General features: G+C 40.2%; 1 protein-coding gene across 9 annotated transcripts in view; it reads left to right on the top strand.

Annotated features, from left to right (window-relative positions):
• Positions 1–23,143, top strand: part of Csnk1g1 (casein kinase 1 gamma 1) — a 132,762-nt gene that overhangs the window by 94,435 nt on the left and 15,184 nt on the right. For 5 of the 9 annotated variants that reach the window (XM_052187984.1, XM_052187980.1, XM_052187983.1 and 2 more), the window contains 7 exons: positions 169–403; positions 5,578–5,663; positions 7,871–7,955; positions 8,230–8,378; positions 10,561–10,668; positions 18,199–18,309; positions 19,831–19,914. In XM_052187984.1, coding sequence (XP_052043944.1) covers positions 169–403; positions 5,578–5,663; positions 7,871–7,955; positions 8,230–8,378; positions 10,561–10,668; positions 18,199–18,309; positions 19,831–19,914 — 858 coding nt within the window. The remainder of the gene's footprint in view (positions 1–168; positions 404–5,577; positions 5,664–7,870; positions 7,956–8,229; positions 8,379–10,560; positions 10,669–18,198; positions 18,310–19,830; positions 19,915–23,143) is intronic. The other 4 variants (XM_052187985.1, XM_052187986.1, XM_052187987.1 and 1 more) reach the window with 3 other exon arrangements.

The raw sequence follows: 23,143 nt of genomic DNA, 5'->3' as shown, positions 1-23,143 counted from the left end.
CATGTCTTTGACCCCAGCACTTGAGGCAGAGGCAAGCATATCTCTGTGAGTTCCAGGAAAATCAAGGTATATAGTGAAATCCCATCTCCAAAAGAAGGTTTTTGGAATCTCCCTCCCCCAACATGCTTATTTCAAGGTATTTCCATTATTATTTTTTCTTTCTTTTAGCTTTCTCGAATGGAGTATGTACACTCAAAGAATCTCATTTACCGAGATGTCAAACCAGAGAACTTCTTGATTGGCCGACAAGGCAATAAGAAAGAGCATGTAATACACATTATAGATTTTGGACTGGCCAAGGAATATATTGATCCTGAAACCAAAAAACACATACCTTACAGAGAGCACAAAAGCTTAACTGGAACTGCGCGATACATGTCTATCAACACACATCTAGGCAAAGGTGTGTTGAAAGGGGCAGGTTATGTGAGCATCTTTTTTTTCCAATAGCACTTTATTGTACATTACATTGTGCATTACAACTCATATCATTTGTTGCATCATAAGGTAAGTGACTTTTTTGTACTTGAGAGATTGAAATGGTAAGTTAGTGATATTTCCATATATCTTAATACTGTGTTTTCTGATGCTTCGTTCAGTAGTTTAAGAGTTATTGCAAGATGATAGTAGTATTTGAGTTAAGTAATGAGACTTGTATTTACATGTGTATGACTCTATGTACACATAAAAGGAGGACATCAGGCTAGTCCCTATGCAAATGAAGAGGTTTCACTAAACATAGGTGCTGGGACTGGAGAGATGGCTCACCAGTTAAGAGAACTGGCTGCTCTTGCAGAAGACCAGGTTTGGTTCTCAGCACCCAAATGTCAGCTCATAACCATCTGTAACTTTAATTTCGAGGAATCTGATCTGTTCTGAAATCTTTAGGATCAGGAACATATGTGGTACACAGGCATACATGCAGGCAACACCTGATGCAGATAGAATGATTAGCCCGGTGGGTTCTCCCTCGTGGCAGTTACCCTCCTTAGTCTATACAGTGTGTTCTGAGCGTCTTACCCAGTAGGATAGAGCACTTCCTCATCTTGGTGTGCTGCAATTGCCACTATAGTTTTCTCCATTATTTCTCCCCCCAATCCATCTCATGTGTGTGTGTGTGTGTGTGTGTGTGTGTCTGTGTGTTTTGGTTTTGGGTTTTTTTGGTTTTGTTTGTTTGTTTGATTGGTTGTTTGGTTGGTTTTATGAGACAGGGTTTTCTGTGTAGCCCTGGCTGTTCTGGAGCTCACTTTGTAGGCCAAGCTGGGCTCGAACTCAGAAATCTTCCTGCCTCTGCCTCCTAAGTGCTGGGATACTGCCTGGCAGTGTAAATGTTTCAGGGCAGGGTTTCACTATATGTAGTCTTGAACTCAGAGATGTGAATACCTCTAACTCTCAAATTCTGGAACTAAAGACATGTGCCCTGTGCCTGGCAAAAATTCTTGTAATTGGGTATTAGTAGTACATACCTTTAATTTCAGCACTCTAGAGGCATAGGCAGTTTGAGACCAACCTCATCTCCATAGCAAGTTCCAGGCTAACTGAGATTACCTAGTGAGACCATATCTCAAACCAAACATGACTCAATAAACTCTATCTCAGGTATCACACTAGAGAAGTCCCTATGGGAGTGCTAATGTTGGCTTTAAATGTGTTATAGTTTTTAAATTGTAATGAGGGAGGGAGACCCTGGGGAATACATTGTCAAATAACTCCTAGAGGTGCTTTTCATTTTGTAATGGAAATGAGCAAAGGAAAAGGTGCTCTACCTGGCATTACATCAGATAAGCTACCTCCCATTGATTAAAACAGCCCAGTGTGTGTTATTTAATTGTTAAAATTAGAGAACATTCTTTTTCTTTGAACAAAATATGTTTAGCCTAAAATTGTGCTATTGTGTCTGTAAAGCAAGCACAGTTTTCTTATAACCTGAAAGTGAACCTTCACCATGTTGAAGGCATTTGTGTCTTTTTTATTTCCTAGTATTGAAACTCTTCTTTGAAAACAAAACAAAACAACCCACTGTGAAAAAGGGAGGAGGACCTATTGAATTTTGAGTTAAACAAGTACAGAGTATCCAAACAAGTATAGAGAGAGCACTTGCTGGTTTTCATTAACATTTTAAGACCTAGATGCATACAAACAGAGAAAGAAGATTTAAAACCAATAGTCAATATTAATTATTGAAAAATTTTAGAGGTCAAAAATTATTTTTCAAATTATCTAAAATGACCACATTATTTTCATATACAAAACTGAGGCCCAAAGTAGATGGCTTGGCTGTGTTTTCATTTTACTAGGTGGAGTTAATAGGAATTAATAGAAATGGTGAGCACAGACCTAGGTCTCATACCTAGTTTAGGTGTCATAGTTTCTCTATTCTGTGTCCCAGAGCTATGTTTTTATTCTTCTCAGGACTTAAAGAGCTATATCTTATTTTTGCGTGTGTGTTTGAAGATTGCAATTCTATGGAGAGCTCGCCCTCTAGTGCTCACTTAGCTACAATTCAAGCATTTGCCTAGGGAATGTTGTATTATCAAGAGGCTTCTATTATATACAGGAAACAGATGTACAAGTGAAGAGGAGTGACACTGTGAGAACTTTCCTGCTGTGTTTCCTTCCTGCTCTGCTTACCTCACACTCTGTTCTCATCCTTATTTCTTATGCTCTGTTAACAAACTTTTTGTCTGACTACTTGTTTTCAATCCTGTAACATTTTATTGCAAATTTCAGACAACTCATGTACGCAAAACTGTCTGGAGAACTTGCTGATTTCTTACATCCTTTTAAACACTTTTTCCTTCCTTTTATTAGTGATTTTTTTTTAACCCAGGACCTATTCATTCAAGGAATACCCTTCACCACAAAAGTATGCCCAGTCATGTATGTCTCCTTTTTCTATTGGAAACTGCCTTTTCAAAACCCTTCTTGTCAGGCATAGTGTCCCATTTCTGTAATCTCAGCGTTGGATAAGCAGAAGGCAGGAGGATCACTTGAGGCAAGTTCAAGGCTTGCCTGAGCTTCATAGTGAATTTCAGGCCAGCCTGGGCTACCAAATGAGACATCATCCTCAAAGACAAAAAAAAAAAAAAAATCAAGGAAAAGCCCCCCCTCTGTCACATTACTATTTACAAAGTTGCCTTTTCAGAAGGGGGTACCCTGAAATCAAGAAGGTGACCTGGAAGGTATATGGGTGTAGGAATTGTTTTGAAGGCAACTATGAAGTAGTAGCAAGGTAGTGATATGTGCAGGTGAGAGTAACAGAATGAAGGCTTTTAAGTTGAAATAGTTCATCTACCCTGTAGAGTACTGTTCATTTTTATGTTGTTAAAGTGTTTCTTGTTTATTAAACAAGTGTGTGTGTGTGTGTGTGTGAGAGAGAGAGAGAGAGAGAGAGAGAGAGAGAGAGAGAGAGAGAGAGAGAATAATCTATCTTTATATTAATACCCTCCAGCTCCTCCTGGACCTCTTCCAATAATGCTCCTCTCACCTTCATCTTTTCCTTTTCTTCCTCTTCCTCTTCTAAATAATCCACTAAGTCAAGTTAGTGCTGCCTTCAAGAGCATAAGCTATACCCTGGAAATAAAATGGCTTCCCTCTTCCTCCAGCAACCATTAGTTAGTTGTCAGTCACTCCTCAGCTGGGGGTGGAGCCTCATGAGCACCTCCCCCACCCGCCTTGGCTCTTTTGACTTGGCTGCTTTAAGTTCATGAGTGCAGTGGCCATGCACTCTCTCCAAGACTGTGTTTTAGCACTCTTCTCCATCCTCCAGCCTTTACATTCTTTCCACACCTTCTTCCGCGATGGTCTTTGAGTCTTGCTGGAGGGTAGAGATAGCCCAGTAGGGAAAGCACTCAGCAGTCACTTATTGTCAGGACATTGACAGGAGTTTCTCAGAAACTTATCTGGCAAAATTTGAGAACAGCACTAATATATGGGTCTAAACATAAATATTTAGTAGGCAGTTTGATGTGCCTTTAAGAAAAAACCAATAGTAGGTTCCCCACTTAGGGCCCATTTTCTCACCAGCATGACACTTTGACCAGGTTTACAGTATTACTACTCATGCCTTATTGTGCAAGTTTCCCCATAATTTGAGGCAGCAGTTACATTATGTTGTACTGTATTTTTAGTCTGTGGCTTTCCCAGCCTAGGTGACAGTCTTGGATTTTACTTTGAGCTCAGAAGATTAGAATCAAGTTGAAAGAGATAACTTAGCAAAGTGGTATGATGCAGTCCTATAATTCCAACACTTGGGAAGCTGAGGTATAAGGATCATGAGTTTTAAGCCAGCCTGTCTTAAAAAATAAAACATGTTTAAGGTGTTCTCTTAATTCTCTTTATGTATATACACACACATCCCCCATCCCCATCCCCACCCTGATTTTCAGCCAGGTAATCATGTTGTCCAAGCTGGCCTTGAACTTAACAAGATCATCTGCCTCTGCCTTTTCAGTGCTAGGGTTAAAGATGTACACCACCACGTCCAGCTGTAATCTCTTTTGGCGAAGCTCTAAACTTGGCTAAAACAAAAAGTAAACACAAATCATGCCTGTAATTTTAATACTTGAGAAGTGGAGACATAATGATCATTCTGGGGTATATAGCAAATTCGAGTCTGTTTTGTGCTACATAATGCCTAACTCTGTAAAACAATAAATAATAAATATCTTCATGAGCCATAACTGATAAGTTCAAAGTAGATGCATATACTAGTTGACATCCAAAGATCTTTTCTCAGATAAAGTCACACATTTTTGTGAACTATTTCAGCAGTTACTAATTAATCTTCCTGTTTCAAAGGAGAGAAAAGCTAGCAACTTATTTTAGTCAAGTTCCAAGAACAGCAACTTGTTCTTGTGTATCCATAGAGGACACCTTTAATGTTCAACCTTTAGTTTTAAAGAGATTATGGGATACTTGGTTCAAGTGGGATGTTAACTAAAAAGTGATACATTGTTCTCTACTGACTTGAAACTAAAGTGTTAGTTTTTATGATGAGTTAAAATTGCTAATCCTATGGGGGAGGGGTCATGGTGCTTGCCTTTAATCCCAGAACAGGCAGATCTCTGAATTTGAGGCCAGCCCGGTGTATACAATGACTGACAGCAAGAGCTATACACAGAAACCCTGTCTTGGGAAAAATTTTGCTAATATGTATACAAGGTATTCTACATCTTCTATCTTTGCAGGCCTAGTCCAAGTGGACTATTTTAAAGTAGTTTCAGCTGCTCAGCCTGCTGCTTTTTTTCCCTTGTAACCAAACTAAACAAGTCCGGTTTGTTTATGTATAATCTCACACTCAGGCAGGCAGTGTTAAATACAGAATGCCCACCTGCTAGCATTGGGTCTTGGTTTTAATTTAGGATTATTCTTCACTTGCTTTTGTTAGCAACAAAGAACTGCCACCTATTGTTTTTCAGTTTTAACCTAAAGTATTATTCCTGGTTCAAGTGTACAAAGATTAGTAAGCAGAGCCTTTCTTGAGCAGAAGGGCTTCGGGAGGGATTGTTTGGTTTTAAATCTCTTTCAGCTTTAATAACTGCAAACATAATGTGTGTGATCTGTCTTCCCTCGTAGAGCAAAGCCGGAGAGATGATTTGGAAGCCCTAGGCCATATGTTCATGTACTTCCTTCGAGGCAGCCTACCCTGGCAAGGACTCAAGGTATCCTTGAAAGTGCTTTGTTTCTGCTCAATGAAAGGTTTGCCTAGCGTGGTGTCTCTAAAAAGCACAAAGGGGAAGGTTGGCTTCAGAGATGAGAAGCAAGGGCTCCTTGTTCACATGTGGCTTCTTCCGCCTTCCTGTCTTAACCCTACTTCTCTGTGTTTGCCGTGCCATTCTCCATCCTTCCCTCACTCCTCCCAGCAGTGGCAAGACTGCTTTTCTCTGTGTGTTGGTGGCCCTCCTCCACATCATTACGGAGCAGGAGAAGTGTTTTCCAGCTATTGGGAAAATTTCACAACAAATTGATGACAGCAGCTGGTACACATTTACCAAAAAAGCCAACAGGGTTTTTCCAGGCACGTAAGGAAAACTAGGAAATATGTATTAATACTACATAGATAAAGGACTCACTTTAACAAAAATAGCAGAAAAAATTCAGGCCTCACATTGCTGTTTATTTAAATACATTAATGCATAAATAACTTTGAAATAATAGCCATTTCTTACAAGCATACGTTTTAGTCACTTTTTTTTTTAGGTAGATATGAGTAAACTCTTTGGTTTTTTGAGATGGGGTTTCTCTGTATAGCCCTAGCTGTCCTGGAACTCACTCTGTAGACCAGGTTGTCCTCAGAAATCTGCCTGCCTCTGCCTCCCAAGTGCTGGGATCAAAGGTGTACGCCACCACTGCCTGGCAAGTAAACTCTTAATACAGTTATGAGCATTATAATTACTCTGTGGCTGTTGCTAGGAAGCTTAATCTCCTAACCCTCTTAAAGTCCTTCACATAGTCAGATATAATGTATATTTTTAGTTGTAATTTATTTCCACATATTAATATGGAAAGAATCTTAATCTGTAATTTCAGGTATTCATAAACTTCCTTCCTCCAGGTGGGCAGAATAATCCATTTTCCCCTGCTTTCTATGGTATGGCCTCCACACCCATTCATTCTCACTGGTTAAATACAGAGCCTTGTATACTCTAGGCAAATGTCCTTTCTCTGAGCTACAGCTCCTGTTCTCTAAAAAATTATTTTCTTAAATTTTTCTCCTGACAACTCTCATCTATAATCATCCATTCATGTATGTCTTTTCATTGATAGTGATATGTTACATATCGCTACACATCCTGATTGCTTGAAATGCTCGTGGACTCTGAGACCCCATTTTGGTGATAGTAGTGGATTTAGAATCTCTCCAACTTACTTTTCCTCACCATTACTTAATTCTGAGTGAAGCAAGCTGGTTAAAGCCTAAGGAAGTGTCCAGGGCCCAGGAGCCTCCTGTGCTTGGTCCTTATGCTGTATTTGGACGCCCTGACCCACTGGCACACATTTGTTTGTAAGCAGCCCCTATTCTGCAGGTGTCTTTCATTTGTTTGGAGAGGTTTTGTTTGTTGGCTGGTTTCTCTTGTCAGTAAAGCTGTCTCCTCAATCCTGGTAACATTACTTAAGGGATTCTTCTCACTTCTTGTCTTTCCAGTCTTTTGAACTTGGCATTAGTTTTTCTCTCCTTTGAAATAAGATAAATTACCAACTACACAAAAGTTTACAAAAAGTCGTGACTTTACCTGGGAAAACATATTCTTTGGATGTCAACTGAATGCTGATAATATATGCATCTACTTTGACCTTACCAGAAATTGGAACTGATCTTAGAGGGAGAAGGGCTGAATCACTTTGAACTCATAACTGGCTATGGGAGATTTCTAAGCTGCTGCAATTTTTAACACACTGCTGAATAATGGTTCTGTTTTCTTATCCTGTCTGTCCATCTCATCTGAGATTACTAAACATATTTGCAAGTGAAACTTCCTAGAGCACAACAGAGGTTTATAGGTATCTAAATACAGCATGACTTTAAAAATGAGATCTGCTAACAAATCCCACCAATTTGAATGAAAATAACCATTGTGACTGGTAGAGAGATAACTCGGTGGTTTTAGAGCATGCACTGCTTTTAGAGAGGACCCACATTCATTTTCTAGTACCTGCTAGTTAATTCACAGCCACTATAGCTCCAGCTGCAGGGCACTGGCCTCCTGTTCTGGCCTCATCAGGCACATATGCTACATACAGATACACACATATGCACATAGTTGAAAGTAAAACCTTGAAAAGACTATAACCCCAGTGTCTGAAAACATCCTAAACCTATTGACTTAGTATGTTTTTCCAGATGTTTTTACCTCTTTATTTTCTACAGGCTGATACATTAAAAGAGAGATATCAAAAAATTGGTGATACCAAAAGGAATACTCCCATTGAAGCTCTCTGTGAGAACTTTCCAGGTAGGATGCTAGAAAGATAATATACAGCCAGCGTGACTGACACTTTGAAGTAAGTAATGTCACCGTATCTATAAATACTAATAGATATTGGCCAGATCATTTAAATTTCTTTGTATTATTATTCAGCATAAGGAAGGTATCACTTTTATTTGGTTCATAAAGAAAGCATTAGTATCAGGTAATCTGTATAGATATCTCTTGTGTGGCTCAGAGCTCACTTAACCATTGGGGAAGCATTCAGTTAACAGGATGGCTCTTTATTTCTTTCTTACAGAGGAGATGGCAACCTACCTTCGATATGTCAGGCGATTAGACTTCTTTGAAAAACCTGATTATGAGTATTTACGGAACCTCTTCACAGATCTGTTTGAACGGAAAGGCTATACCTTTGACTATGCCTATGATTGGGTTGGAAGGCCTATTGTAAGTATCCTTTTAAAAAAGAAAATCTCAGACCAGTACCACCCCATCTTTTAACTTGATGGGGTCCTTCTGCTTGAATCTTTGAGGGGAAATTGTTCACATTTAACAATCCTTTCCAAGTAATACTATAGGTTGCCATTCTTAGACCAATGAGTTATATGGTTTTTTGGATTATGACTTGTGGGGGCTGGAGGGATAGCTCAGCAGGTAAGAGCACTTGCTGTTTTTACAGAGGACCCAGGTTCAGTTCCCAGAATCCACATGGCACCTAATAACCACCTGTTAACTCCAGGTCAAGGGGATCCAGTACCCGCTTGTGCTCTGTGTGCACCAGGCATGCATATGGTGTTCATACACATATTTAGGCAGCACTTATACATAAAATAAAAATGAATCGTCAAAGAGCAATATGTATCATAGGATACTAGAACTTAAACCTGTCTTTTACACCTTTTTTGGGGGGGTGAGGGGGAATGATTCACAACTTAGCACTATCTGTGCTATAGAAGAACTTGACTTCTGTAGGAATAGAATCCTTCCAGCACCACAGGAAACCTGGATTTACTGTTCTGGCCAGGAGTCCACAGCATCAGTGACTATGCTAACAGATAATGCTATGGAACTGGTGATTGATGTTGTTTTTAGGGGGGTATTTTTTTTTCTTTCTAAGGTAGTTCTCACATGGTTTATTGAGGACCAGACTACCTTTCCTTCTACAGATAACCAAACATGGGAAACAAGATGACATGAAAGAAGTGCAGGCTGGAAAGAGGGCTGAGCAGTTAAAAGATGACCTGGGTTCAATTCCCAGCACCTGCCTGGCAGTTCACAACTGTCTGTAACTCCAGTTCTAAAGATTCCAACACTCTTCTGGCCTCCTCAGGCCTTGCAAGCATGTGGTGCACAGACATGTGCATGTCAGACATCCATACACATAAAAATAAATTAAACATTTTGCGGGGTATCTATTATTATTATTAATCTTTAAATAATTTCTACAGTCCAGTCATTATCCCCCTCCCAGTCCACCCTCCAACAGTTTCTCTTCCCATTCCTCCTCCCCTCTGACTCCAAGAGAATGCACCCACCATACCCCATGAAACCCACCCCACTCCACCAGGCCTCCCTTCTTTCTGGGGCCTCAATTCTCTCAAAGGTTAGGTGTGTCTTCTCTCATATACAGACCAGGCAGTCCTCTGCTGTATATGTGTTGGGGGCCTTGGACCAGTTAGTATATGCTGCCTGGTTGGTGTCTAAGTATCTGAGAGATCTCAGGGGTCCAGGTTAGTTGAGACTGCTGGTCTTCCTATGGGATCTCCGTCCTTCTCAACTCCTTCCAGCCTTTCCCTAATTTAACCACTAGGGTCCCCGACTTCAGTCTAGGTTGGGTGTAAGTATCTGTGTCTGTCTCAATCAGCTGCTTCTTGGACCTCTCAGAGGATAGCCATGCTAGGCTCCTGTCTATAAGCACACCATAGCATTAGTAATAGTGCCTTGGAGCCTCCCCTTGAGATGGATCCCAAGTCGGGCTGGTCACTGGATCTCCTTTCCCTCAGTTTCTTCTTCATTTTTGTCCCTGAAGTTTTTTAGACAGGAACAATTTGGGTCAGAATTTTTGACTGACCTCATCCCTCCACTTGATGCCCCGTCTTTCTGCTGGAGGTGGACTCTACAAGTTCCCTCTCCCCACTGTTGGGTATTTCATCTAAGGTTCCTTCCTTTGAGTCCTGAGAGTCTCTCGCCTCCCAGGTCTCTGGTACCTTCTTCTAGATGGTCCCCTACCTCCTGAGATTGCATATTTCCATTTATTCTGCTGGCCTTCAGGGCTTCACTCCTATCCCCTCTCCTCAATACCTGATCGTGCTCCCCTTTTCCCTCCCCTCTCCTACCCAGATCCCTCCTTCCCTCTGCCCTGCCCCCTTGGCTGATATCTAGTCTGTAAGAATTATTATGCTGCTGCACTTGCAGAGCTGTTTCGAGAAACTTACTTTCCCCATTTACCATTTTTGGAAACAATTTTTGAGACAGGGTCTTACTCTGTAGTTCTGACTTTCTTAGAACTCACTCTGTAGACCAAGCTGACCTCAAACTTACAGGCTGGTCTCTGCCTCCAAGTGCTGAATTTAATGGTGTGTGCCACCACACCACACCGCCTATTTGACCTTTACTTTCATTTTTCTAGCCTACTCCAGTAGGATCAGTTCATGTAGATTCTGGTGCATCTGCAATAACTCGAGAAAGCCACACACACAGGGATCGGCCATCACAACAACAGACTCTTAGAAATCAGGTATGTGTTAGTTTTTAGTTGTTTTAATCATCTCCCTTCTTTGTAGCTACTGCTAAACCCAGATATGGAGTTCAGAAAAAATAGCTGATTTAGTATGACATTTGGAATGTCAGAGTGGGATTAAATGCACTGAGATGAGGCACATAAGCTAAAGAATCTGTATCTGAGCTGGGTGGTGGCAGGCTGAGGCTGCAGCTGTGCACACCTTTAATCCCAGTACTCAGGAAGCAGAGGCAGACAGATCTCTGTGAGTTCAAGGTCAGCCTGGTCTACAGAGTGAGTTCTGGGACAGCCAGAGCTACACAGGGAAACCTGTCCTGAAAAAGGAAAAAAAAAAAAAAAAGTGGGACTGACCCTGCGGGTATGTGTCTGTGGCTTTTAATCTCAGCATTAGGAAGAAACAGACAGACCTCTCACCTATTCCACCTACACCCCCCCCCCCGCCCCCCCCAAAAAATAGAAACAAAAGAACAGACTCTGGGCCTTAGGGAGTACTTTGGTTTTCAGGAGCCCTGGTCAGTAACTGTGAATTAGGGCCTAAGGTCTGAAGGACTGCTAGGTGTGCAGACAGACACTTGGTATGCCTCAGGGTCCTGATCTGCAGTTGGAGCTGGAGCTTGTACCAGTTGCCTGTTTACTTGTAAGAAGGATAGGGACTGTCTTTTCGGCTGACCTGGTATAAAATGCAACCTGTGTACAAATGCCTAGGTTGATTTGGAAATTGTATAAGATGCCTTAAAGATGTAGTTCAGGGGTAGGTAGAATGTTTTCCTGGCATGTACATAACCATGGGTCAGGGTCTGGCATAGCCACCAACAAAAGGTATTTAGAGCCAATATGACAGGGCATGGTTTTAATCATAGCACTTTTAAATTGGAACTAGTAAAATTGCTACAAGTAGAGACTAGTGTGGAGTACATAGCAAGTCTTGTCTCAGAAAGCCAAAATAAGTAAGTAAATAGATAAATAAGTCTTCACAATTTCCTCTCTGGGGAAAGGGAAAGTGAACAAAATCAGTGAGAAGCAGTAATACAAAATAGTAACAGAAGTGATGTCGGGAAGAGAATTCTGAGTGATACTTTTCTGAAGCAGTTTATAATGAGGTTTCAGTTTTATAATAAATAGAATGTATAGGGCCATGGGATAGTGACTGCATGCCTTTAATCACAGTGCTTTGGAGGCAGAGGAAGGCAGATCTCTGCGTCCAAGGCCGGCCTGGTCTACAGAATGAGTTCCAAGACAGCCAGGGCTACACATAGAAACCCTGTCTCAAGAAACCAAGGGAGGGGAAAAAAAAAAAGAATGTATTGAAAGAAAAAAGATAAAAGTGAAACCATAATTATTATATCTGCGCACTTTTTAGTAGTGGTTTAAATTAGTGTAAAACATAGTGAGTTTCATTAAGATAGTTTGTCCATGTGTTGTGTTGTACTTTGTTCAGCTGCCCCCATCACCATCTTTCCTCCCTCACTGACCCCCTTCTTCTCTTCCAGTTTCTGTTTTCACACAAATATCCACTTTTTTAAACCTAGATTGTCCTTGTGAGAGAAAATGGAACAATTTTGCCTCCTGCTACCATTGCCCTATCTTGTTCCTCTTGTAGTCTCATAGTTCATCCCCATTTTCTTGGTTTGTTTTTTGTTTTTTGTTTTCTTTTGTTTTCTGAGACAGGGTTTCTCTGTGTAGCCCTGGCTGTCCTGGAACTCACTCTGTAGACCAGGCTGGCCTTGAACTCAGAAACCCACCTGCCTCCGCCTCCCAAGTGCTGGGATTAAAGGCGTGTGCACGACCACCGCCCGCTCCCCTGGCTTGTCAGGGGTAGCCAATGGCTGGCAAACCTAATGGCCTCAGGGATAAGTAGAGAGCTCTTATTTCCAAAGATCTGGCAAATAGATAAACCATGTAACCAGGTAACTGAAACACAAGGCAGAATAGAGAAGAATTAAAGTTAGACCTCTTGGAATTCATTTGTTTGTTTGTGACAAGGTCTTTGTAGACAAGACTGGACTTAAACACACAGAGATCTGCTGAGTGCTGAGATTAAAGACATGGGTCATCATGCCCAGTCTCATTTGGAGTCAGAAGGAAACATTTCTTCTAGTTAGAGCATGGCATTATTTCACAGGGAGTGGGGAAGCTGCATTTGAAATGTTCTTGGAAGAAGTAGAGATGAACAGGACAGTCTAAGCAGACTTAAACATGACCAATAATTATGTATCTAATAAAGGAGCCCCGGGGATTGAGGCTACAAAATAGGAAGTTCCCAAAATGCTGGAATTAACTTCAGTAGGTGAGTGGGCTATGAAACAGAAGACTGATAATGAGGAAATTTTCTTTAAACCCTATTATTTTTTTTAACTTGGCAGCTAATACTGAGACCGATGAGAAAGCAGTAGATTCTTGCTGGAGAGATAGCCCAAATAATAAAGTGCTTGCTGTACAAACATGAGGACATGTTTTTTGATACTGAACTATTAGTTAGTGGTACACGTTCATAATCTCAAGCAGGACAGGAAGAGACAAGAGGGCCCCTAGTGCTCGCTGATCAGCCAGCTGGTGGAAATCATCAAGCTTCAGGTCCTAGTAAGAGATCGTGTCTCAGAAAGCAAGACAGCTGACTCCTGAGGACATGAGCTCAAAGGTTGTCCTCCTGCATCCACTTGTACTCACATACATGTACATGTACTTGCGCCATAAAGACAAAGCATTTCAACGCTGATCTATTCGTCTGGATCAGATATAGAGCACTTGTTCAGCCTGTAAACAATCTTGTGTTCAATCATCCACACACATGTGAGTGTGAATAAATGTCCATTTCAACCCTTTACTTTCTCTTCCTCTGGCCCCCAAGACAGGGTTTCTCTGTGTAGCCCTAGCTGTCCTGGAACTCACTCTGTAGACCAAGTAGGCCTCGAACTCAGAAATCTGCCTCTGCCTCCCAAGTGCTGGGATTAAAGGTGTGCGCCACCACCGCCCGGCTTTTTTTTTTTTTTTTTTTTTGTTTGTTTGTTTGTTTGGTTGGTTTTTTTGGTTTTTTGGTTTTTCTGTATAGCCCTGGCTGTGGCTGTCCTGGAACTCACTCTGTAGACCAGGCTGGCCTTGAACTCAGAAATCTGCCTGCCTCTGCCTCCCAAGTGCTGGGATTGAAGGCATGCACCACCACTACCCGGCACTCTCTTCTTTTTTTTTTACAGATTTATTTATTTATTTATGTTATATATATGAAATACTGTACACTCTATTTCATGAGTACACTGTAGCTGTCCTCAGACACACCAAAAGAGGGCAGCAGATCCCATTACAGCTGGTTGTAAGCCACCATGTGATTGCTGGGAATTGAACTCAGGACCTCTGAAAGAGCAGTCGGTGCTCTTAACCACTGAACCAAACCATCTCTCCAGCCCCTCTCTTCTGTCTTAAATTATTTTTTTATTTACTTTTTGTTCTGGAGTTTGATCAAACTTAGACAAGTGTGCTACTAGTGAGCTACATTCTTAGTGCAGGCCCTCTTTTTTTTTTTTTTTTCATTTTTATGTGACTTAAAACAAATGCAAACACAACTTTAATGGAGTGGAGTGCTAGCTCAGTTAGTAAAGTGTTTGCCCTGCAAGCATGAGGGCCTGAGTAGTATCCCCAAGTACACATGTAAAGACCATACAGTACCTATGTGGAAAAAAAGCAGAAGACTGCTAATAAGGAGAGATGACTCCTCCTTAGTAGCATTTGCTGCACTTCCAGAGGACACAAGTCAGGTTTCTAAAAACAACAAAAAAGAAAAGCTGGGCATGGTGGCAGGCACAAATCTTAATCCCAGAAGTATGGAGATTGAGACAAGCAGTTTCCTGGGGCTCACTAAATAGTCAGCCTATCTTACATGATGAGTTCCAGTCCACTGAGAGACTTCTCCCATTAATAAACAAGCAAACAAATAAAATGTGGATGGCCACTAGGGAACACCACCAAAGTTGACCTCTGGCCATAGGTACATGTGTACATGAATGTTTACACATGCACATACCAAAACAAACAAGCAGAACAAACCCATCATTTATGGGAGAAGTAATTGTTTTGTGTATATGTCATAAAACCCTAAAGAATGCTAACTGCCCCGTAAATGGACTTTTTAAATGTTTCATTGACATATATGAGTTATACATGATGGTTGATTTCATTGTGACTTTTTCATGTGTTAATATGTGTTTCGTTCATATTTATCATTTACCACCCTCTCCCCTTCTAAACTAGTTTCTCTTCTACTTTCATACTGCTTTTTCAAAGATTTACTTACTTTATGTGTATGTGTGTGCTTCGATAATATATTTAATATGTATATGTACACATATATACATGATACACACCATGTATGTGCAGATGCAGGAGAAGAAGGCATTAGTTCGTGAACTGGAGTAACAGGTGATTGTGAGCGCTCTGATGTGAGTGCTGAACCTTTGGAGCCTCTGGAGGAGCAGTGGTGCTCTTTACTGCTGAGCCATCTCTCCAAATGCCTATCTTATCTTTGGTGACTATTGAGTTTATTTGGCGTTGCTTCCTGAGGAATGGGCAATTTACCAATGACTACAGGGCTGACAAAAAGTGTTCCTCTCCCAGCAACTAGTAACAGCCTATGGATCCTCAGATAGGGGCAGGTCTTTGTGAGCTCCTTCTCTTGCTTTTTTTCTAGCATGTTTTTCTTTGTGCTTTGTGTGTGCCTGGTGCTGACAGAGGTCAGAAGAGGGCATTAGATTACCTGGAACTAACAATTGTAAGCTACCGTGTGGGTGCTGGGAACTGATCTCAGGTCTCTGCAAGTGCTCTAACAACTGCTTGGCCATCTCTCCAATCCCCTTCAGATATTTTTGTTCTTTTTTTCTTTTTTTTTTTTCTTTCTTTCTTTTTTTTTTTTTTTTGGTTTTTTTCGAGACAGGGTTTCTCTGCATAGCCCTGGCTGTCCTGGAACTCACTCTGTAGACCAGGCTGGCCTCGAACTCAGAGATCCGCCTGCCTCTGCCTCCCAGAGTGCTGGAATTACAGGCGTACACCGCCACCACCTGGCTCCCTTCAGATATTTTTAAGTATTTAAATATTGGGAAGCTGGGCACTGTTGTGGCACACACCTGAAACAGCGGCATCAGGAGTTTGAGGCCAATCTGGAGTTATATGATGAGACTTAATTCTACGTAATAGTGTAAGAACTTGAATACTCTATTTAAACTTTACTAAATTAATTATATACCTTCTAATGTTAGAAAAACTTTTATTCAATTGTCTAGGCATCAGATAATGTTACTGGATTTATAATGGTATAATTCGGCTATATACCACCGTCTTATTTTGTAAAACTTAACATCTGAATATCTATCAACAGAAATAATTGGAAGGGAAGGACAAAAGTAGTTTATACTCTAATCCCAGCTACACAGGTCACTGACGGGATGTTAGTATAAGATCAGCCTAAGCAACTTAACAAAACCCTGCAGGGAAGGAGTATTTATAATAGTTTCAACTCTCTGTGGTGCTGTCAAGGTGAAACCCAAACCCTACTTGTAGAAATTACATAGTAAACAAGTTAATACAGCTACCTCCTTATTGAACCTCTTCATTCCCCAAAGGAAATAACAGAAAATCAGGCCAGAATCTTTTAAATTACTGTTATTATCCATGTGACCTCATAGTTTGTTAATAATGGTGAGTCAGTTGTAACTTTATAGCAAATGTCTGTTATGGCACTTACTAATGAACTTTAAACAGTTCTTATCAATAAAATCCTTAGAGGAAACTAGTCAGTATGGAGCCTTAAGCTATAGAATACACATTTATAGTTACAGCATTTATGAGAGTTATAAGTTCCTTACCTAGTGTTCATGTAAAGGAACAATACTCTATTCCAACCCCTGCTGTTACTTATATTAGCAGCAATTAAAATTTTAATTACTAATCCTTCATTACTTCCTATCAAACTACTCATTTTTCATTTTTTAAAGCTTTAGGGGCTGTTATACAGCTGCAAGACACGATGGTAGTACCTCCTCAGCCATCTGGCACAGGGCAGAAGGTACCTAATACAACCTCTTCAGAACAGAAAGTCACACATAAGTGATCTCAGACTAGTATGAGATCTTAAGCAACAAATGGGTAAAGAAGGCATGAGGACAGCCTGAATGGCAGCAGAAATAGAAACAGTATGAAGTGTTCATTTTTTAGAGATCTTGCTTTTGATGAATAAATATCTGCCTTTTGCTTTCTAAAAGAAAGTAATTCACATCAGTCATTTCAATTAGTAAATTGTTTCTAATTCCAAATTAAATACTATTGGCTCAAGGAATCAGAAGCTTTATTTTTGTCTTTGTGTGCTTACTTGTTCTTACCATGTGAGTCTCCTTTAAAAAGATATTTTGGGGGATGGAGAGGTGGCTCAGTGGTGAACATCACTGGCTGCTCTTCGAAAGGACCTAGATTCAGTTTTCAGGACCCACATAGTGACTCTCAACCATTTGTAATTCCAGCATATCTAACACCTTCTGATCTTCATAGGCACATGGTACACATAACACTCATACATATAAAACAAATCTATAAATATATATTGTTTTGTTTTGTTTTGTTTTGTTTTGTTTTGTTTTGTTTTGTTTTTGTTTTTGTTTTTTAAGACAGGGTTTCTCTGTGCAGCCCTGGCTGTCCTAGAATTCACTCTGTAGAGCAAGCTGGCCTTGAACTCAGAAATCCACCTGCCTCTGCCTCCCAAGTTCTGGGATTAAAGGAGTGCGCCACCACTGCCAGGCCTACAAATATTTTTAATAATTAAAAAAAATTATTTTTTATTTTAAAATTTTTAATTGAAGAATCTACTTTGCTCATTTATTTAGATATGAAAGCATATTCCAGCCACTGTTCATCTTAGTAAATCTCTTGTTAGTCAGATATGGTGTTTTATGCTTATAATCTCAGCTCTTGGTGTGCTGAGGTAGAATTGCTATGAATTTCATACTAATCAGGGTTACCAGAATAAGACCCTGGTCTCAAAAATGGGGGAGGAGGAGGAGGAAGAGGAAGAACAGCGAAAGAAGAGAAAACAAGTCTCATGGACAGTAATCTTGAGAGTAGTAAGCTACCTACCTATTTAAGAACATGACATTGTCTTGGTTCCTCATGGGAAGACTTTTATCTGCTCAGTTATTTAATGAATGAAATTATAAGTATGACTGTTTGCTCAATACCTTTTAACTTTCTGAATTTGATCTGCTAAGTGGCTGCTGAGATCACACTAATGTGGAAGCTGAAAGGTTATTCCCAGCTTTTGGTTGGTTCCCTCTCCACTCTTGGTCAGTACAGTTTTTCTTTCAACTGATGTGTTGGTTCGTTAGTGGAAATGAATGTAGTCACAGTATTTCTCGGATCTTTGCAGCAGTTGTTAATGTCAAGTTCCAGACAGATACCCTGCAGGAACACTAATGTACTGGATTTTGTTGTTGCTCTCTGTTGCTTTACCTTTCCCACCATGTCTTGCTGTCATGCTTCCTAATGCCTAAGCAGACTACATCATCAGAGCGCCGAGGAGAGTGGGAAATCCAGCCCAGCCGGCAGACCAATACCTCATATCTGACGTCTCACTTGGCTGCAGACCGCCATGGGGGTTCAGTACAGGTACCTACTGTCTTCCCTGGCCCTCTTAGCCTGGCTAGTAGAGTATTGGCTTGCTCTTGCAGTTAGGGTTCCTTTCAGATGGATGCTTACAGCAGGGGTGAGTTGCTTCTGTTTAACTGATTATCTCTGTGCTGATTTTCTCTCTATGTAGACTTTGGTAAAAAATCATTTTTTTTAGATAATTGCTGCTTTTTTGGTCATTGATTTAAAAGCATCTATGTGATTTCTGTATTGAGTTAACTGCCCTACAATCTTGGTCTACTCATGATCTGCACAATACCATCAAGGTAAATGCATGTTAATATCTGAATTGTAAAGTCCTGAAACTTAAAATTGGAGCCTTCTAGTACTGGAGGTATACATGTGTGGCTCATCTGATGATGATAGGTTATTTAGCACCTATTGATTGGGAGTATTGATTGCAGGGATTTCCTGAGTGGATACCCAAGAAGTTGAACTGTTTCTTTTTTTTCTCTGGAATAAATTTGGTCTTGAAAATTATTTCTGTTTTATTTTGGCTAGCCTGAATTTTTCTTCTCTGTGTAGTACCAGGAACATCTTCTGTCTCTTCAGTTTTTCTTATTTATAACTTTTGAAGTCATAACCAGAAAAAATTTCAACTGAATATTTTTCTCATACTGATGACCTACTAGTAGAGCCATAGAAATGAATTTCCTATGTGTAAATAAATCTTAATAGGCCTGATCTTCTAGAATATATTTTTATAAGAAATTACTCACTCAAGGTCTTTTTATTCATAGGAAGTTAAGACACATTTAGCCCTACAGAGTACTTCATAGAAACATGGAGGTAAAATGATGAATTGACACAGATTTGCTTTTATCTTTTCCTGAAGCAGTGGTAAAGGAGCATGATGGCACAGGCAGGTTCAAGGCCAGCCTGCTCTGAACCTTGTGTTCCAGGCCAGCCACGCTCCAAGGCTACCTTGGAGATAAAAAAGGAAAAAAGGGTAGAAAAGAAAAAGGTAAAACAATTGTTTAGAGGTATAAGTCTATAGAAAGGTGAAGAAAACAGTAATAGCAACAAAACATTGCAATTTTAAAAATTGAATTTTAGTCTATTTACCCTGGCATTTCCCAAAAGCCTCAAGAATTGGCTTTCAAAGTAAGGAGTAAAAGCAGGGCATATCCTAAAAAATGTTGGTTGAGTGGCTGGAGAAATGGCTCAGCAGTTAAGAGCACTGGCTGCTCTTCTAGAGGACCCAAGTTCAATTCCCAACACTTACATGGTAGGTAGCTCATAACAGTCTGTAACTCCAGTTCCAGAGGATCTGATGCCCTCATACAGACATACATGTGAGTAAACACCAATGCACATAAGATAAAAATAAATAAGCAAACAACAGCAACAACAAAGATTGTTTGAAAGTCTAAGAAGGCTAAGATTGTAGATGTTGTTTCCTCACCAGAGACAAAATCTTTATTTGGAGAGGGAAGTGGGGGTCAGTCCATCCATCTGAGTCTGTATTTGCCTACACCTACCCCCTATCCTCCCCAACAGGCCTCACCTTGTTTCAGGGGCAGCATCAGCCAGGACCTGAGACACTCTTGGATAATTGAAGACATGACATTCTGTGACAAACAGGTGGCTAATTTATTGTTCAGCTGTGATGCTTCACACCAGAAATGCTGAGTGGCTGATACTGAGATGAAAAACTCAGTGTTAGAGCTGGAGGGATGGCTCAGCAGTTAGGAGTACTTGTTGCTTTTGCTAAGGACCCAGATTTGGTTCCCAGCACCCACATGGCAGCTCACCACCATCTGTAACTCCGGTTTTAGAATCTTAACACCTCTTCTGCTTCCATAGGCACTAGGTGTGCATGCGGTACACAGACATACACACAAGCAATGTGCCAATAATACACATAAACTTTTTTTTTAAAGAAAGAAATACACAGGAAATTTGGTAGTTTTGTTTAAGAACAAAGTGTAATTTTGCTGATAGAAAAACATGTCAAATCCAGGCGGTGGTGGCACACAACTTTAGTCCCAGCCCTTGGGAGGCAGAGGCAGGCGGATTTCTGAGTTCGAGGCTATCCTGGTGTACAGAGTGAGTTCCAGGACAGCCAGGGCTACACAGAGAAACCCTGTCTCGGAAAAAATAAAAATAAAAAGAAAAGAAAAAAGAAAAGCATAACAACATCAAAATAACATCATATCAAAGAGAAAGCAGTAAAATAGTAACAATATAAAATGAATTATCCAAAAGTGCAAGATCTCTCATTGTAGAAAAGCAGATGTACTTACCTCTTCAGAATTACCCAGTGAACATTGTGTCAACAGGTTATATATCAATCAGTGCCATGGAGAAATTTCTAGGGGAGTTACATAATTTCATTTCTGAAAGTTCAGGATATTTTATTTACTATATTCAAAATGAATATAGCATTTCTGCTATAAAAAATAAATTAAGCAAGAAGGTATTTATTTGTTTTTGTTTTTAAAGTGGATCTCTAGACTAATAGATGTGAAGTGCCCTTGGAGGCCAGGTGTAGTGCTTAACAAGGAAGAATGGTCCGGGCAGTGGTGGTGCACTCCTTTAATCCCAGCACTTGGGAGGCAGAGATAGGCGGATTTCTGAGTTCGAGGCCAGCCTGAACTACAGAGTGAGTTTCACGACAGCCAGAGCTATACAGAGAAACCCTGTCTCGGAGAAAAAAAAAAAAAAGCACACAAAAAACTAGGAAGAATGGGTGTATGGTATCCTGACTGACTGACTGACTGACTGACTGACTGATTTTTCCATTTATTGCTTTACATGTATTGTCTCCTTCAGACACACCAGAAGAGGGCATCAGATCCCATTACAGATGGTTGTGAGCTGCCATGTGGTTGCTAGGAATAAAATTCAGGACCTCTAGAAGAGCAGTCTTCAGGACTCTTAAGTGCTGAGCCATCTCTCTAGTCCCTACAAGCAAATATTTTAAGATGGCTGCTTTCATAGGATGAGCCAGTTACCAGTGTTAACAATAATGTATGCTAGAAGATAGGCCCACAGGAATCACGGCAGCACGGAGGCAGTCTACAGAAGGTTCTCAATCAGGTTAACCTTCTCTGCCTTTTTTATTTGCTGGGCTTCGTCCAACTTCTATTTTGATAATTTCAAATTTACAGAAAAGTCGGGAATATCCTTAATCTAGATTAGCAATTTATTAGGGTTCTGCCACATTTACTTTAATTTTGTGTGCTCGCATGTGTGTATACCACCGCCCAGCTTTTCTGTCATGTGTACATGTCTGCCTGTATATATATTTGCTTTCCAGACCTTTTGTAAGTTAAGTCTATTTTAGCTCCATACACTTCCACCTACATCTCCTCAAAACAAAGACATTCTTTCATGTAAGCAATGACACCCTTTCCTTCTCCAAGAGAATAGTCTCATAATACCTAATAACCCGAATTCCAGTTGTCCTTAAAATTTTATAGTATTCATATCTAACCAAGGTTCCTGAGTTCCACTGTTTTTTGTTTGTTTGTTTGTTTGCCTCTTTTCACCTCTTTCAGTTCTTTACTCTCTCTCTCTGTTTTGTTTGTTTATTTTGGTTGTTTTCTCAATCTTACTCTGTAGCCTATACTAACCCACATCTCACCGTATAACTGAGGCTACCCTCCAATTCATGGTGATCCCTCCTGTTTTAGCCTCCTGAGTCCTAGTAATTTTAGGTGTTTACAACCCTGCCTGATTTCTTAGTCTCTTTTTTCACCCTGCATGAATGTAAGAGCACCACATGTGTGCCTAGAGCTCCCAGTGGTTAGAAGCAGACATCATATGCTCTGGAACTGGAGTTATGCATAACTGTGGGCTCACTGTGGGCACTAGGAACTGAACCTAGATCCTCTGCAGATGCTCTTACTGCTGAGTCATCTCTCCATCCCTTCAATCCCTTTTAATCAGTTTCAGTCCCCAGGGATTTTTTTTAAGGTCTTTTTAATATGGTCCTTTTTGAAGAATCCAAGGCAGCTGTCTTATACAATTCTTATACAATTTGCCTAACTTTTGAAATTGTGACTAGATTCAGAAGAAACCTGTTTTCAGAGGGAGGAAAATACTGTGTTGTATACTATCCATAAGGTTAGGCTGTCCACTAATCAGAGATATTAAATTTGATCACTAGCTGAAATTTGAGTCTTCCTCAGGTAAGTACAAATTTAATGTAGGCTTCTTTTTTTCCTCCATTAAACATATATTATTATTGTAATTTTCTCAATCATGTCTTATTAACGAAAAAACCATCAGGCATGATATTCTAGACCTGTTATAACCTACCTCTATGGAGATTGAGTCAGGACCAGTGTGAGAAATTTATATAGTACCATAAATTTATGTAGCTTAGGCTATATAGTGGGTACCAGGCTAGGTCTACAGCATAAGATCCTTGTCTCAAAAATAGTAGGTTGTCAAAAAATAATATTTACTCAGTCTGCCCCCAAAGTAGTGGACATTTCCTTCTACTTTCTTTTTTAGGATAATTTAGGAAATCTTAGATTAGCTAATAAACACCCCCTGACTAGAGGCAAAGAAGAGTATCAAGTGAACATTTGTGAACCATTAGTATGTCTCGTGGCTCTGGGCTGAACACTTAACTGTGGCTTAGCTTACAAGGTGACACCAATAGGATAAGCATTACTGTTACCCCATTTTACAAATTAGAAAACTGAGGTATAGAAAGATCAAAGAGCTTGCCCAGGCATCCATAGCCAATAGAGCTGAGTCCAAACCCGTTGCTGCCTGATTTTAGACCACTGTTTTTATTTCCCAATTTTTTTAATTCCTCCAGTATTGTATAAAAAAATCATACCCAGTTCTCCCCCCA

This window comes from Apodemus sylvaticus, chromosome 7, assembly GCF_947179515.1.
Source record: "Apodemus sylvaticus chromosome 7, mApoSyl1.1, whole genome shotgun sequence".
NCBI lineage: Eukaryota > Metazoa > Chordata > Mammalia > Rodentia > Muridae > Apodemus > Apodemus sylvaticus.
Note: the sequence above shows the minus strand (reverse complement) of the source record. Positions and strands in the feature narration are given on the sequence as shown.